Source organism: Magnolia sinica, chromosome 5 (genome assembly GCF_029962835.1).
Source record: "Magnolia sinica isolate HGM2019 chromosome 5, MsV1, whole genome shotgun sequence".
Classification (NCBI taxonomy): domain Eukaryota; kingdom Viridiplantae; phylum Streptophyta; class Magnoliopsida; order Magnoliales; family Magnoliaceae; genus Magnolia; species Magnolia sinica.
Genome location: NC_080577.1, coordinates 2,824,908 through 2,840,141, shown reverse-complemented (window position 1 = coordinate 2,840,141; position 15,234 = coordinate 2,824,908). Strand labels below are relative to the sequence as shown.

Here is a 15,234-nt window from a genome sequence, read left to right as displayed (position 1 = left end):
AAATTTTAACTGATCGTCCAAACATGGATGATGGATGATCATGGTTTTTGTTCCATTTATCATCCATAATGGCCCACTAGGTTGGCCCACTCATCATGCATGCCATCCGTATATTTTGAGTATGGAATTTATAGTCATTTTCTTCTGGCGGCCCATCTTTCTCACGGCCATGGCCAATCTTTGTGAATCAGAAGAAGATAGATTTAAAATTATCTAAATTAATGATGTAATTGAATCAATATTTTTCTAAAAAGCTGTGAGGTTGTAAATTTATCGCAGCTAAACTTATCTTTTAAGTAAGTTATATACTTGTAAGAGTTTCTCATTATATATAGCAGAGGTAATCTATTAATATTGAAATTAATTAAACATTATCCGCATTCAAAATTTACACTATATTTGAATTGTAGTCATTTCTAAGTGATTAGCATTATCTTGTAACTCCAATAATTGAATTAATTAGAAACGTGTTACTGCAAACCTTTGTAGCATTAATCCAACCGAAATCGGTGGTGCGCATCACTCAACCGCTTCCATGAGTACTATGTAACATTCAAATGTATATCCCTCGTATCCTTAAATCACAATGCAAGATCATATATCCCAAACAAGAAAACGAAATTTGGTGCGTTACTCCCTAATCCGCCGACATGACATCCATAATTATTAACTTAATTGCAATTATATCTCATATAATCCCAATTAATTTCATGCACCAAACACTCCCTTAGTTTACTCCAATATCTCATGTTGACTCATAGTAGCCAAATATATGTTTGATACATATATACTGAAATATTATAAAAGAATTAAAATGAACTTATAATGTAAATGAAAATTATACCTTTAGAAAAAAGAAAAACCTACCTATGCCCTATTTCCATTTCTGTGTATTCTTCATCTTGTTTTATAAGTATAATGTTCATGATAAAAGAGTGGCCACTCACCATTCATAAGATGTGTTTAGAAAATGAAAATAAGAATGCATTATCTCACACATGCCGCAGGGAATCATTGAGTGACCACACTAAAGAATGCTGCTGCATGGTGACAGAAATTGGAACAATGAAAGATGTGTAATGATCATGCAAAAAACACAGATGGGGAAGCAAAACAGACTTTCCTTTTTAATAAATTTTAAATTTTAAATATATGATGTACAGCTTGAATCATGTCAATACACTAGTCAGTTGGACCACAATAAACTGAACAAATTTACAGTTTTTAAAATATCAGCCCAAAGTTTCTAATCCATTTATGCATTTCTAATATGATCACATACGTTTTGGGTGGACCACTCATATCTTTGGACAATAAATCTACACAGTGAGGCCCACCTGATGGATGGCTGGTATACTGCACCTATCTGGCATGCAGGCATGTGTGGTTGTATATACATAGATTATTAGTACATGTGGGTGGGTTTAGCTATTATGTATAAATGGGTAATTACAAGATGGAAAAAATATAGTCCACATGAACATTTTCATGGCCACTTTGACGCAGGGATGAACGTGATGAGGTCGCTCACTGTCTTCCTCAAGGATAACTTTCTTGAATTCATGGAGCTTCTTTATACTCCTCACAGGGACTTTTTAAATCTATGAGGAAAAAAACAAAGAAAATAAAAAATAATTTTATAAAATTAATAATTTGATTGATTGATTAAATAAACAAATTTATATTTTTAGGCCATTGGAGAAGTTTCTTAATCAAACTATAACTAAAACTCCCAGAAACCGTGGCTTCCTATAAATAGTAAACTTACTAGACAACACTTTTCATGTTGGGTGCAATTCCTAAAGCTTAACTGATGAAGAGTTGTACTAAAAAAACTTATTATAAAAAGTAAAAACAAAAATAAAATAGGATTTCGACCAATGTTACGAAGATATTTTGCAAATTTGGCATTGGCAACCCAGCATAGGAGGATTGGGTGAACCTAGCATAGCAGGATTGGGTGGCTAAAGTAGCTAGTCCTACCCCAAAATCATAAATGGTACATTAAAAAGCTCATTCTGGATTGTCAGATAGTTCTTTTTAAGTTCTGACGGTCCAGATCACTTCTGCTTCCTATTGGGCCTTCCGTGACCCGCTCTACGTCACACTTGGACCGCCATCATCCATGAATTATCTTGTTATAAGGGCCATACAGCCGGTATCGGTGGTGGACTATTCCAGACGCAAAAGCCGATTTGCAAACATGATATCTACCTGATTGGATTAAGAAAGAGGGACATCTTGTCCGTGGCCAGCGATAGAGATTGATGAAGTGAAAGCTTATGAACGGTCCTGGATGTTCTGTTGCTTGGTCTATCCTTGATGGCTGCATGTAGTTGTTTGAATGGTTGGTCTAAACTGTCCAGTTGATGGACCCTGCAGTGATTGGATGATTATATGGATATCACATTGGCGGGACAATGTCATCCATCCAATGAACAGCCTTTTCAAGTGGATGGTTTAAAACAAAAACCGAACAAAAGGCCACACTCGATGATTGGACCACAAAGACGAAAGTTACCCACAAGACTTCAGCTATTTTAAATGCGCAGATGAGCCTATTCATTCAATTTATGGGCCCCGCTAAAGATTCGAATAGGTCCATTGATTCAATCACCTTTTGTCAAGATTTATGGGACCCTGGTACGGATGTCACCGTAAAAAAAATAAAATAAAAAACATTGTTTTTAGTTTATATTATCTTCCACAAACGAGCTTATACATTTACAAATGAGAAATGACGCGTTGCATATGTACTGCATGCGAACTTTCACATACAACCCTTTCTTTACTGCCACGTGCCACTTCTATCAGAAATCTGCGCGTAGAAAAGGTTGGCCACTCCGTGAAGATCATCTGTGTTGAAAATCAAGCTGAACCACTAATCGAGCAAGCCACATTGACGAAACCAATTGACGGCTGATGATCTGACTCAATGTACGGTTATGGCACTTAACAAGTGGGTCTGTCTGATATTCATGCCAGTTGATTTTCATTTTCAGGACCATCTCTTTTCTCGCATGCATTTCACATTTACAGCGCCCGTAGGTGATCATTCCTCATTTCTCTCTGCAAGCTGCATGCAATGAATTGCAGTCCTCTACTGCACATTCGCCACACATGTGGAAACAAGGCACAAATGTGCGAGATCCAAACCGATCATCAGACAATCCCAAACAGAAAACAAGGCCTATATGATCCGTAGGCTGGGCCACACCAGTATGAAAAAAAAAAAAAAAAAGAAGAAGAAGGAAAGATTAATAGAACTTGGGCAATGTTTCAGATTCAGTGTATATAGGTGGCCCATTCTTTTGTATGTATAAGGTCACCTGATGAAATGCATACTGAAAATCACCTGACAATCCAGTCGGATCTCACACATGTATGACTCATGTACACGTGTGAGACGAGTGCAATTACCAGTTCAAAATAACAACATATTCACCCTTCTCATGAGCTTCCAACGGGCCGGATTAGAGTCAGCCCAGGCCTTATCCTAGACAGAGATGGCCCACTTTTCTTAACTTGAGCATGACCCAACTGAGAATTTTTTAAGGCCCATTCTAGTCTTGTCGAAACTGATCTGATGGCCTATGGACCTGAGCCAAGCTGGGTCTGTGATGGGTGGGGCCCACATATGGGACTGGCTGACTTTACCAATCACCACCCTTGAGCACGGACGCGGATTGCGTCCTAACCCGCCCGTCTCTAGCCCCGAACGGTACGTTCTGTGGGCGGGTCCACTTTGATGAATCTGTTTGTCTAAGCCGTTCAACTTTTTAAGGCATGAGCAAAAACAATGAGGCAGATCCAACGCTCAAGTAGACCACACCAAATAATAAATTTGGTTGCATTAAATGCTCAAAGCATTAAATGCAAGAGTTATCTATGGTGTGGTCCACTTGAGCGTTGGATCTGCTTCATTTTTGTGCTCATTCCTTGAAATGATTTGAGAAAAGAAATGAACAGCTTGGATAAACAGATACGCCACGGTGGGCCTGCCCACAGAACTGCCCGTTCGGGCCTAGAGTCGGGCGGGGATAGAACGCAATCTGCGTCCCTTGAGCACAGTTCCAAAACTTCCATGCCTTGACTTAAAAATCCATGCTGGATGTATACGTAGAAAAAGGAAAAGATGCAGGCAACACAACACGCAAAGAGAGTGAAATAGAGAGGGCTCTGGCCACTCGCAAAGCAGAAAATTACAGGCTACTCTCATGGAGAGAGAGTCTAAATTAGTAAAATTTAAGACATTTATGGGTTATATATATGTGTGTGTGTGTGTGTGTGTGTGTGAAATTTAAATGCTAGGTTGCTAAGCAGCTATATATAAATCTCTTCATCTTTTTAGAATGCATTCCTTGCAATGTCCCTTTAATATTCAAACTTTCGTGCATTCTGTAAATTAATTGCATAGGTAGAATTGTCTCTTGCCACTCACGCTACATATATATAGGAGTATATATAGCACCTACATTGTACATATAAATAGAGAGGGGAGAGAAGAAAAGAAAAACGCCAGGGAGACAGAAAGGCTGCGGCTGCTGCACATTGAGATAAAAATATGAATGTCTTAAATGATAGGGACTCATTTCTACTTTTACTAATATTGTAGCCTACTTGAGTTTTTCTTATTACACTCCTTTTTGAATTAATATCCTAATATGATGTGCACAATAGATGAATTATGACTAAATTTTATATCGTCATTAAAGTAGGGGCGCGTGGCGTTTATTACATGGTTTTTTAGCTAAGAAGATAAGAGTAGGCTACTCATATAAAAGAATAGATTGTTTTGAATGTTTTTGCCAATCAAATGAAAACCATACACAAGATGACAACCATATTTTTGAAGTTTTTAAAATACTCTCGATTTCATTTAAAATATTTTTTCCATGTCGTTTTAATTTTCAAAATTATTTGTAAGAAAATAAAAGTACAAAAGCTTGCCGCGTTATATATGATTTATAGATCATCATCATCTAACCTTGATTCCAACTATTATGCTCTACTTCTTCTTCTTTTATCTTTTTTTTTGTGAAGGGTGCAATAAAACTTCCTATAAAGTTAAGGAGGGCCCATTTGAGTACCACCAAATAAATGACTTTTTCTACTTATAGCAGCACGTAAGTAACTTATTTCAGATAAGTGAGTTTGGTTTATGATTAGTTATAAATAATTTTTTACTTAAAATTAGTGCTTAATTATTTTAATTAATTTTTTTCTTATAACATTTCTGCTTTTTATAAGTTGCTAAAGAAAAGCTCAGGAGAAGCTGAGAAGTAACATATTTATGTTCTTAATAAGTAGGAACTAAGATAAGTTAGTTACTTATAGCATAAGTAATTTATCTTAAGCAACTTAAGGAGAAGTCTCTACTTTCATATATTATATATGTTACCTGGATATGGTATGTACTACCGTAGATTGTTTACTTTCTCGGAAGTCTTTTCTACCATTTCAATTTTCATTGTTATCATATTTACAAATGATAACAAAAAAATTAGATAAGAAATAATAATATTAATAATATGAAATTGAATTTTTGGCTAAGATTAAGAGCAAACCTTGAACTACAAAAGACGGTCCACGGCATGAAAGCATGACAAGTCCACGTGGCTACATACCCCACAAGCTTCAACTCCAACATGCTACGTTGGTGGGGCGAGATTTGTCCGCCCCCCTAAAGAGCCTCCGGTCTATTTCATTCACCTTCACACATCAGCTGAATCCTACATGGCAAGACCGGAAGCCCTTGAGGGAGGTGCACAACGGACGCCCCTATAATCCATCACAAGCGATAATTGCTAATTGGCCTGAGTCTTCTAACTTCACTAAGGACCCCTACTTATACGCCACATGAGTTGATCAGATCGATTGACTAGTTGTATGGTGGGGTCCACATATCTTTGACGTTTGGCATTAGTGGGAAAGAAAGATTGCTTTGTTTCCCAGATGGGTCCCACAAATCTACGGAAAGAATTGGCTCTTGCCTCTTAGAGCCTTGACAGGGCATTTCTCCATCCAGAGGAATAAAGTCGATTGATGAAGAATCTCAGCCGCTAGGAATTACTTGGTGCCCCACACACAGCTTTCAGCATTACATGTGGGCCGATCTTGGTAATCCAGTCCGTTTATCTGTTGTGTCCCGCCATGGATGGGTCATGCCATAAAAAATCCTTTCACTTTGGATGACTACAGCGAATAATCTTTCAACATTTTTTCAGTTGAATTTGGACTGTTACTACATTTAGGCCATAAATCAGAAGGGCTACGACTGTTCTAACAATGAATTTTTTGGGCAAATGAAACATTACTGTTAGACAAAAACAGACCAACAGTTTTGATCACTGCACCAGGTGGCCCACATGTCGGAATTGAAACACACCGTATATAATGAAAAGAGTGGGGCCGGGTATTATGTAATTCCATCTTAGCCATATCCCAAAACCACGTCCTGGAAGGACAATTCCTTTTGACATTCTCCTAATTCCTACCATTTGCATACTCTTCAGGTATCATATGCATTTTTACTACTTGGACATTGATACCTCAATACCATGGGCAGCTTTGTGGGCCCCAAGATCAATACATACCGGCATAGTGCAAGAAAATTCATTGGGACTCTAACTACCAATATTATCAACCTTTTTGTTTACGCCCCATGCATAAACATCTCGAAGTTAGGATAATCTAACCCTTCAATTGATTGCTAGCATATAGATGATTAAAATATAAAAGTTCTCACGAAAAAAAATTAAGAAAATAGCATGGTGCTTGAAGAATTTCTAAAGTAGAGAGGGAGAGATCGAGAGGAAGAGAGTTCTCTTTGCACTGTTTATTTATAATAACTCTTTTACAAGAAAAAATTAATTGAAATAGGAGAAAAAGAGTAGATAAGAAGAAAGAAGAGAGTTTGAGAAGAGGAGAGAGAGAAAGAGAGAATTTGATCAATGCACCACACGTGTGGACTTAGAGTCTATCCTTATCAGTACTTAACTCACCTTAGCCGTTCAAAAGGTAGATTAGAGGTTAGGATTGTTTAACCAATCACATTTTGAAACTATGACCTAGCAACAGTAGTGTAACCCACAAGAAAGCTGCCGACTCCTACGAATCATGATCTATCGAAGAACTAACATGATTGTGGACATTTATTTCAATCCATAGAGGCTAACCATATGGAATGGAAGGATATTTCACCAACTCTTTTGCTGGACAACTCCACATTATTATTATTATTATTACTTTCTCATAGTGCTTGATAAATATTTTTTGTTAAAAATTAAGGAAAAATAAATGATGTGTTATGGAACTAATTAAATTTTATTTTTATTTTTTCTAAAGAGGAATCAGTTTAATCTTGGTAAGCCTAGATGTCACCTACCAACAATGATGTCACAACCTTGAGATATATCTTTCCCACCAACATACACTTATTTTATTTTATTTTATTATAAAATTGGTGTCGTGAAATTTGTTTTCATACACTTATATCAAATAATGAATGAGCCAAATCTGTATGTTGACTCAAACATACAACACATGGCACGAGAATAAGGCCAGCTGCTCATAAGGAGGCCCCCACTATTGGATTAGTGGATAACCAATGGTCTAATTGGCCCCACTCAAATAATGAATGAGCCAAATCTAATTTTCGTGAAGAGTTATCTTCACGACGGACTTATCTTTTTCATGGTACTGATTTCCTACGCAAGTGGCATGTTGGTGGAAAGCTGTTGCGTGTATGTTATCTTCACTTTACCTTGCCACCAAAAGCAAAGGCTATGTTTGCCGTCCCTAATGGATCACGTGCATGTGCATGTTAGCAATTCGAAAACGTGACTTTTGTACGGATGGGGGTGTTACTTTCGCTGACGTGGGCGGATAACTTCGTGTGGGTGAGATCTAAGCCGTCCATCAAGTGAGACGCCCTGTGTTTGGACTAGGGCCTAAAAATCAGGTCCATTCAATACTCAAGTGGGTGACACAATGGGAAACAATTGAGATGGTAAGTCCACTTAATAAAATCATCTAGAATTGTGTGGGGTCCACTGGGGTGTGTATATTTCATTCAATGCACTCATCTGATGCTTCACACCAGATGAACTGATGACCTGCAAATCATGACATTCCAAGACGACATTCCGAAACTCATGTGATCCACACCACACCATGTGAATTTAGAGGTCTTTTTGGCACAAATTTACATCTTTTGCTAATGTGTGGCCCATATAAGTGTTTTATTTGTCTTAGTTTTAGAATCTATGGTGAAAATAAGACGATGCATCTGACGGACGGGGAAGATCTGACGCATGTTTGTCCCACTTAGTCCTTATCAATTCCCGAGTCTCCTTATGAGATTATTCCCGTTATTCTTTGATAGGTCGAGGGCATTTCGGTCATTTGAACATAAACCAGCCTACCAGCCACAGCCAGTAACGACAACGGAATAGATATATCCTTTAACTTTTTAAATGGCTTTTGCTGACTAATCGTTTGCCAGATTAGCTGTTGCCCGGTAACACCCACTCCAACCGTGTAGGGCCCACCTTAATGTTTTTTTTTTTTTTGGTATATCTACTCCGTACGTCTGTTTTACCATCTCATTTTAGGATGAGATCTGAAACCTTAAGTAGATCTAAATTACAGGTGGACCACACCACTAGAAACAGCGACGAATGACCATTGAAAATATTTTTCTGGGCCACAAAAGTTTTGCATCAAGCTGATTTTTATATTTTCAATTCATCTAGGTATTCTTTTCATTATCAATAAGTTGAATGGCAAATAAACATCACGAAAACCTTATTATGTGCCCTTTGAAAATTTTAATGGTGAGGCACTCTAACACCACTGTTTCCTGTAGTGTGTTCCACTTAATATTTGGATCTGCTTAGTTTTTGGGACCACCTTATTAAATGAGTTGGAGAAACGGATGGACGGAGTGGATATATAAATGTGGTCTATTCAAATAGTAGATGTGATTGATTTTTGCAAGCTTATATATATATATGAGGCATGCTCAGCTGTCCACCTTTACACACGCGTCATGGGCCTAAAATCTGAATGTTCCATGTAATGCCGCAACCCCATGAAACGCCAGGACCAATTTTCACCCTAATTCAAAACTATGGTGGTACATAGCAAAGAGATATATAAATAAATGGAGAAAACTGTTTTTTTTTTTTTTTTAAATGGCCCACCAAAGTTTCAAAACAAGGTAAAAGTTGGGTCCTTAGGGTTTTGCATCACATGGATCATTCAAATTTTAGGCTCATATCAAATATGATAAGTTCTTAAAAAGTTCTCAGAGGATTGATGTAAGCCCGAAATCTAAATGGTCCACGTGAGCACCCATGAAGCTCTTAGAGCCCAACTTCTATCAATCCAAAATTTTAGAGAGCTATAGCAAAAGAAAACAATTTCTTTCCTTGATTTGCTTTTCTCTGTACCATGGCCCATTAGAGTTTTGGATCTAAGCTTAAAATTGGTCCCTAAGGATTTCATGTGACGCCGCATCACATGAACCATTCTGGTTTTGGGTTCATGACATGTGTGCAAAGGTGTGCAATGGTGAGCATCTCTCTGTATAGAATATTCTTTAAATTCGTTAATATTTTTTGAATTAATATTGTGATTAAATATGATATTTTAAAATATGCTGATATTTTGAAAATATTGTGATCATATCACACAGTATCCTTCAGTGTACCGTGGCCATATTCAAGATCTTGGTGATATTAGCTAGTCACACTGACGGCAGGATATGTGGCTAGCCAAGCAATGCTGCGGTGTTTAGGGGGTGGTGCCGACCCATTTACTCTTTCATGGCTAAAAATGAGAAGTGGGGTTAACTTGTTAATCACTGGGCCTGAATCCTGCAACATCGATAGATGAACCTGAACTTGATCTGGGCCTCAATTGTATACGTTGAATGTGGATTTTTACGTAGCCGTCCAGAACAATAACATGTGACCATTTGAAGTGTTTCAACGGAAGGCATGGTTAAGATCATTTGCAACTACTAACTCCTGTGCTAGTGGAGCCCCCCATCAGGTGAACAGCCCAAATTCTGAGATTAGATAGTGGATGGTTCATGCATGGTTTGTCGTTCTCTGTTTTGAATTCTCATCAGCAGGCCCCATTACCTGGTAGGGCTGAAAGTCAGGCTGGTTCAATCCGACCTGTAACCAACCTGACATTGGGTTGCGCTAGGGCAGAATGTATCGTGTTTGGTCTTAGGCTTGGGCTTTACAAATACCAACCCAATAAAACTTGGGTCGGGCTTTGGTTGAGGTCCCGGGTTGCCCGACCCAACCCGAACCTAAACCCAATCGATATATAAGTTGATTATAAATTATAATTGAATGCAGATCGTCTATGTTGAAGCACAAGAAATTCCAATGTCATTGAGTTTCATTGGTCCACGTCATTTTCGATGAATCAAACTAACAAGATATGTCAGATTTCTCTCTCCCAAATAGATTGGGTGCTACACAATATGACTTTTAGAGTAATTGTCCTATATTTTCGCTTGTTTGTTTAGAAAAAATGAAGTTTTTTACTATAAATAACTATATATATAATTAATAAAATTATAAATACAAAAAATAAGATGTGTATTGAAAATATAATAAACTAATGTAATAATGAAAATATTAGAATGTATCTGCCTAACCGTGTCTGCTTGGGTTGAGAATTCCTAACCCAATGTTAGGTTGGGTTGGATTAGGGTTGAGGTACAGGAACCTTGGGTTATGTTAGGGTTGAGCACCAACCCAACTCAACCCGCAGGACTTTCAGCCCTACTACATAGTTACCTTCGGCACAACATCAGGCCTCTGCAATTTTTGGAGGACCCCACGTAGCCCTTGGGTGCGGAGCATTGGACAATTTCTTTTAGTCGTCCACCAATGCATAGCCGATGAGCAGTCTCGTCTGATGAGAAGCAAGGATTAGTCACACGTGTGCTGTATTTTCACATGTGAGCGGGGGAGTGCTTGGAAAGTGCACTTATCAATGCTGTGAGGCCTTGTGATTAATCCCTAGGATAAATGATTCGCTACTAAAAGAAATGATCCCACTTGAAGTACAATACGTTAATATTTCCGCTCGGGGATGCCACAGGCCTAACTGGCACTGATCAGACCATCCTAGCCATTCGATCCATGTCCTTGAATGCGGACTATGCATCTCCTTTCTTAATCGTGGGTCATGACTGATGCGATGCAACTGTTAGTATTGTCGAGTAGGTGCAGATTATATTTTAGACCGTGGCTCTCCATTACAAGGCCCATCTGATGGACAGCCGAGATATCCTGCAGTCTTCTGGTTGGGCCAAATCACAAGGGTTATTCAGTATCAATGGGGATTTGTCTAGTCGAGGTTTATTACTCGATGCGGTTAATTTATGCATGTTTGAAAGTAAATTCAATTTGATTTATTTGGCTTCCACCCTATGTATTATTGACTGATATATTTGTTCTGCACCATTTAAAAAAGGTGGTCGGGTTTCAAATGTACTGGATGTTGGATGTGGGGTCCACTTATGGGCAATTCCTAGTGGTGTGTCAGATTTGGTCTCTGATTTTTTTAATCGATTTTTCTCTCTTGTTGAAAGTTGAATTACAAATTCAATTTTAAACGAAGATTTAGATAAGGTGATAAAGATTCAGACATTCTCTATAAATAGGAATAATTAATTTGGAGTCATCTAATCATAGATTCAGAGGAGTGGTTAGACCAATCTACTCTGGTACTAGTGGTTAGGCGGATCATTGGACCTCAATCATTTATCATTAACTTTTGCAGAGGTTCCATATCATGTAGAATGTTAGATTCACAAGGCTCACTCTTCCGCACCGACTTTCACTCAAGTGATGGTTGCATACTGATACATATTATCCAAACTTTTGACCCCACCATGAATAGAGCATGGCCCAAAAATTGTAGAGACAAGATAATATTGACAATCTAATTTCTTTTCCCTTTAAATGTGCATCACTCTCCATTAACATATATCTGTCCATTTGGCAAGACAAGTCATGTTTAGCCTTATTCAAGATATTGATTTTACCTGGCCCTAGTATTGTGTCATTAGCCTAGGGTTTGCCTTCAACCATTTATTATTTTAGTGTCAGCACACGTAGCAGTTTTTATAGGATACGCTGCCACCTTACCACAGAATGATAGGGAGCAGGATTCCACCCCCAATTGCATCTTAAATGACGATATGAACCATTCAAGTTATGGACTCTACGCTACTTGGTTCATCATATATAACAAGCATTTGTTGAAATAGTATTGCGTGTGAATATGGATATTTAATGACTGATATTGAAGTCCAAGATTCAAAGGTAGAACTGTCAATGAAGTATGATTCAAAGATCATAGCTTCTATATGATACTAACGCCTGCATGAGCAAGTTAGATCATTCTAAGTTGGTAATGTAAGGGTTGAATCTTACCTTACCAAAACCCTTGTACATAGGTGTAAGTATGCTCAGAGAGAGAGAGAGAGAGAGAGAGAGAGAGAGAGAGAGATTATAGACTTAATATCCATTCAGTAAAGCCAGCTAGAAAGGTGACAAGCCCTTGGAATCATCAATTACATGATCATATGCCACTCCATATGGACTTTTATTCCTCGTATTACTGTAATTCTTTTTCATTTCTCACTTGTGTTTCTTCTTCTCCTTGTCCATCTTCTGCACAAATAACAAATCAAATCACCATTATTTAAAAAATGCACCATATAATACTGCAATCATACACGTATGTACAACATCCACGCATATATCTATTTAGATGGACCAAAAACACATACCTTCTTCTTGTCATGAGCAACGTCGTCACTCTCACTGCTGCTGCTGCTGCTGCTATCATCACTGTCCTTGTTTTGTTTCTTCTTCTTCTTCTCCTTCATCTTATGGCCCAATTTTACAGGCTTTTGCACACTAATGTGACTATGACCGGACCCAATAGTCGATCCCTTCTTTTTATCCTCTTTTTTCTCTTTCTTCTTCTTCTCACTTGTCGCACTAGCATGCTTAGACACATGCGCATGGGTGCCACTAACATCTTGGATGGGACCCAAATCAGGCTTCTTGATCACTTCTTGCTTGGCCTCTTGATCATTGTGCTTTTGATCCACCAATCCCTTGATTATATCCACAGCCCCCCCTTTCATAACAGAAGCCATGTTCTCAGAATGCTTGCCATTGTCGTTTGATTTAAGTGTCGCTTCTTCAGTAGGCCTCTCAACTTGGGCTGTAGCCATGGAAACAAAGGCAAATGGTGAAGGCAGGCTTCTATCTCTTGGGATTGCTTGAATGGGGTGAGGGTAGATTTATAGCCATGGAACCATGGAATTGGGATTCTTTCACTTGCATTATATGCATGCTTTGCATCTTTTTACTGTGGGCCAAAATGCCCACTAGATTCTATTCTCCATAAAGCAATGCACATTATCTTCTTCGAATCGAATTATCATGTTTTGTTCACTTATTTGATTTTAAGGTCGTTGATGGCGCTATCGAAGAAGACAACAAGGAATTATGTCGGTTTCGAAAGTAATTCCTTGAGTTTGATGTTAGTAATTGAGATGCTATTAAGCTTAAGGTGCATGACTCAAGGCTCCATTTGATTGCCACTTAAAAATAAGTTCATCACATTTTAGTTTTCTGTAACCATGTATTGAAGATTTTGATGAGGACAAAAAATAATCTTGATTACTCACAATTTATGAAAGGGCATGTTTGGTTGTGACAAATTTCATAAAATATTATCAATCTTTACGTACACCTATTTAGACTAATTAATCATGAAACCATGAAATTTGGTGTGACCGAATCCACACTAAACTAGGTCCTCTTATTAGAGTTGGGCAGAATCCGATCCAATCCGGTGAATCCGACCAGATCCGGTAGATCCAACCCGATTCGAACCGAATCGAAAGTCTGGATAAGTGCAGATCGAGTAGGACTACTAAGATCCAATCGTACATCGGATCGAGTAGGACTACTTAAATCCGATCGTGGTCAATCTAGACCGATCCGATCTGAAATCCGAACGAACCCTAACCCTTCTTTCTCTACCTGAAGGAGGCGCGCACCCACCCATCTCTCCTCCTTTCTCTCCCTCCCTCTCCTGATTTCCCTCCTCTCGTTCCTTCTCTCCTCCTTTCTCTCCTTCTTTCTCTCCTCATTTCTCTCCCCCTCTCTCCACTTAACTTGATCCGACTCAATTCGGTTTCCCAGACCGAGTCGGACTCGGTTTAGGTTAGGCCAGCAAATATTCGGTTCGGATCGAGTTAGCCCTACTGGACTTGGTCCCAGATCGGATCAAATTCGGGTCAGGTTCATGAAAAATCAGAACGAGTCGTGTTAAACCCAATCCGGTCCGACTCGACTCGATGCCCACCTCTACCTCTAATACACACTTTGCTAAGCCCACATCCAATCCATTCATCTAATGTGCCACACAAGGATGGATGGTTTTGCCGAAAATCTACATTCCAAGATTTATGTGGACCAAACCACGTGAATTTAAATGTTTTAGATATGATTTTACACGGTGCCCTATAATGTGACCCACCTAACTCTTGAATTGGACTGACTCTCAGCATCCATGGTGCAAACATGACAGTTCACATGAGCTACTGCAGGTTTTTCCCATACAGCGATCAGCTACTGCAGGTCAGGATAGCGCAGTGCTAATTGAATGGAGCTGTTGCTGGCTAGGGCTGGGCTGGTCCGTCCATAGCTAGGTGGACACCAGCGAGTCCACTAATTTGGAAGTCTCTCACACGTAGCATACTAGTGCAGGATCCAAGCCGCTCATCGGTTGCATCGCTTTGAGTAGATGCCCTGCTCGAAGTTCAGAGCCATATGATCATAATATAGGGTAGATGCCCTGTTCGAAGTTCAGAGCCATATGGGTTACAGGTGAATCCAAAGCATCGATCGGGTTCTTCCTGGCTGTCCATGTATCTAAACGTCCCTTATCCATGTGATAGTCATATTGGACTTATTTTCTAGATGGAGAATCTATAAAAATGAAGCCCATTTAATGAATGGCTTGGATATTTTACACGCGATCCATGTTTTCACGTGCCAGAGGCTACTGGCTAGCGCCATAAAAGCATATTAATTAGCTGGAGTTCACTTGGCAAAGGTTAGGCAGGGAGTTGGCCACTGCCTCCACGCGCTAGCAAGGGACTCAATCTCAGGC

The 15,234-nt window shown here is 38.9% G+C and overlaps 1 protein-coding gene and 1 long non-coding RNA gene across 2 annotated transcripts; both read right to left on the bottom strand.

Moving 5' to 3' along the window:
* Positions 1-2,672: 2,672 nt before the first annotated feature.
* Positions 2,673-5,807, bottom strand: LOC131247183 (uncharacterized). The gene is made up of 2 exons (XR_009171560.1): positions 5,568-5,807; positions 2,673-3,103 (listed from the first exon to the last, which is right to left on the bottom strand). It is a non-coding gene; the product is annotated as an uncharacterized LOC131247183 (long non-coding RNA).
* A 6,739-nt stretch (positions 5,808-12,546) lies between these two features.
* On the bottom strand, positions 12,547-13,338 carry LOC131245123 (uncharacterized). The gene is made up of 2 exons (XM_058244352.1): positions 12,830-13,338; positions 12,547-12,710 (listed from the first exon to the last, which is right to left on the bottom strand). Exons 1-2 carry the CDS (start codon positions 13,280-13,282, stop codon positions 12,678-12,680), a joined length of 486 nt encoding a protein of 161 aa, XP_058100335.1. The 5' UTR covers positions 13,283-13,338; the 3' UTR covers positions 12,547-12,677.
* Positions 13,339-15,234: the final 1,896 nt, after the last annotated feature.

Excerpts from the sequence above, each read along its gene's own strand:
- LOC131245123 (XM_058244352.1), bottom strand. The coding sequence starts at position 13,282 with ATGGCTACAGCCCAAGTTGAGAGGCCTACTGAAGAAGCGACACTTAAA. Across the intron at positions 12,711-12,829 it reads TTGCTCATGACAAGAAGAAG|AAGATGGACAAGGAGAAGAA; the intron begins GTATGTGTTTTT and ends TTATTTGTGCAG.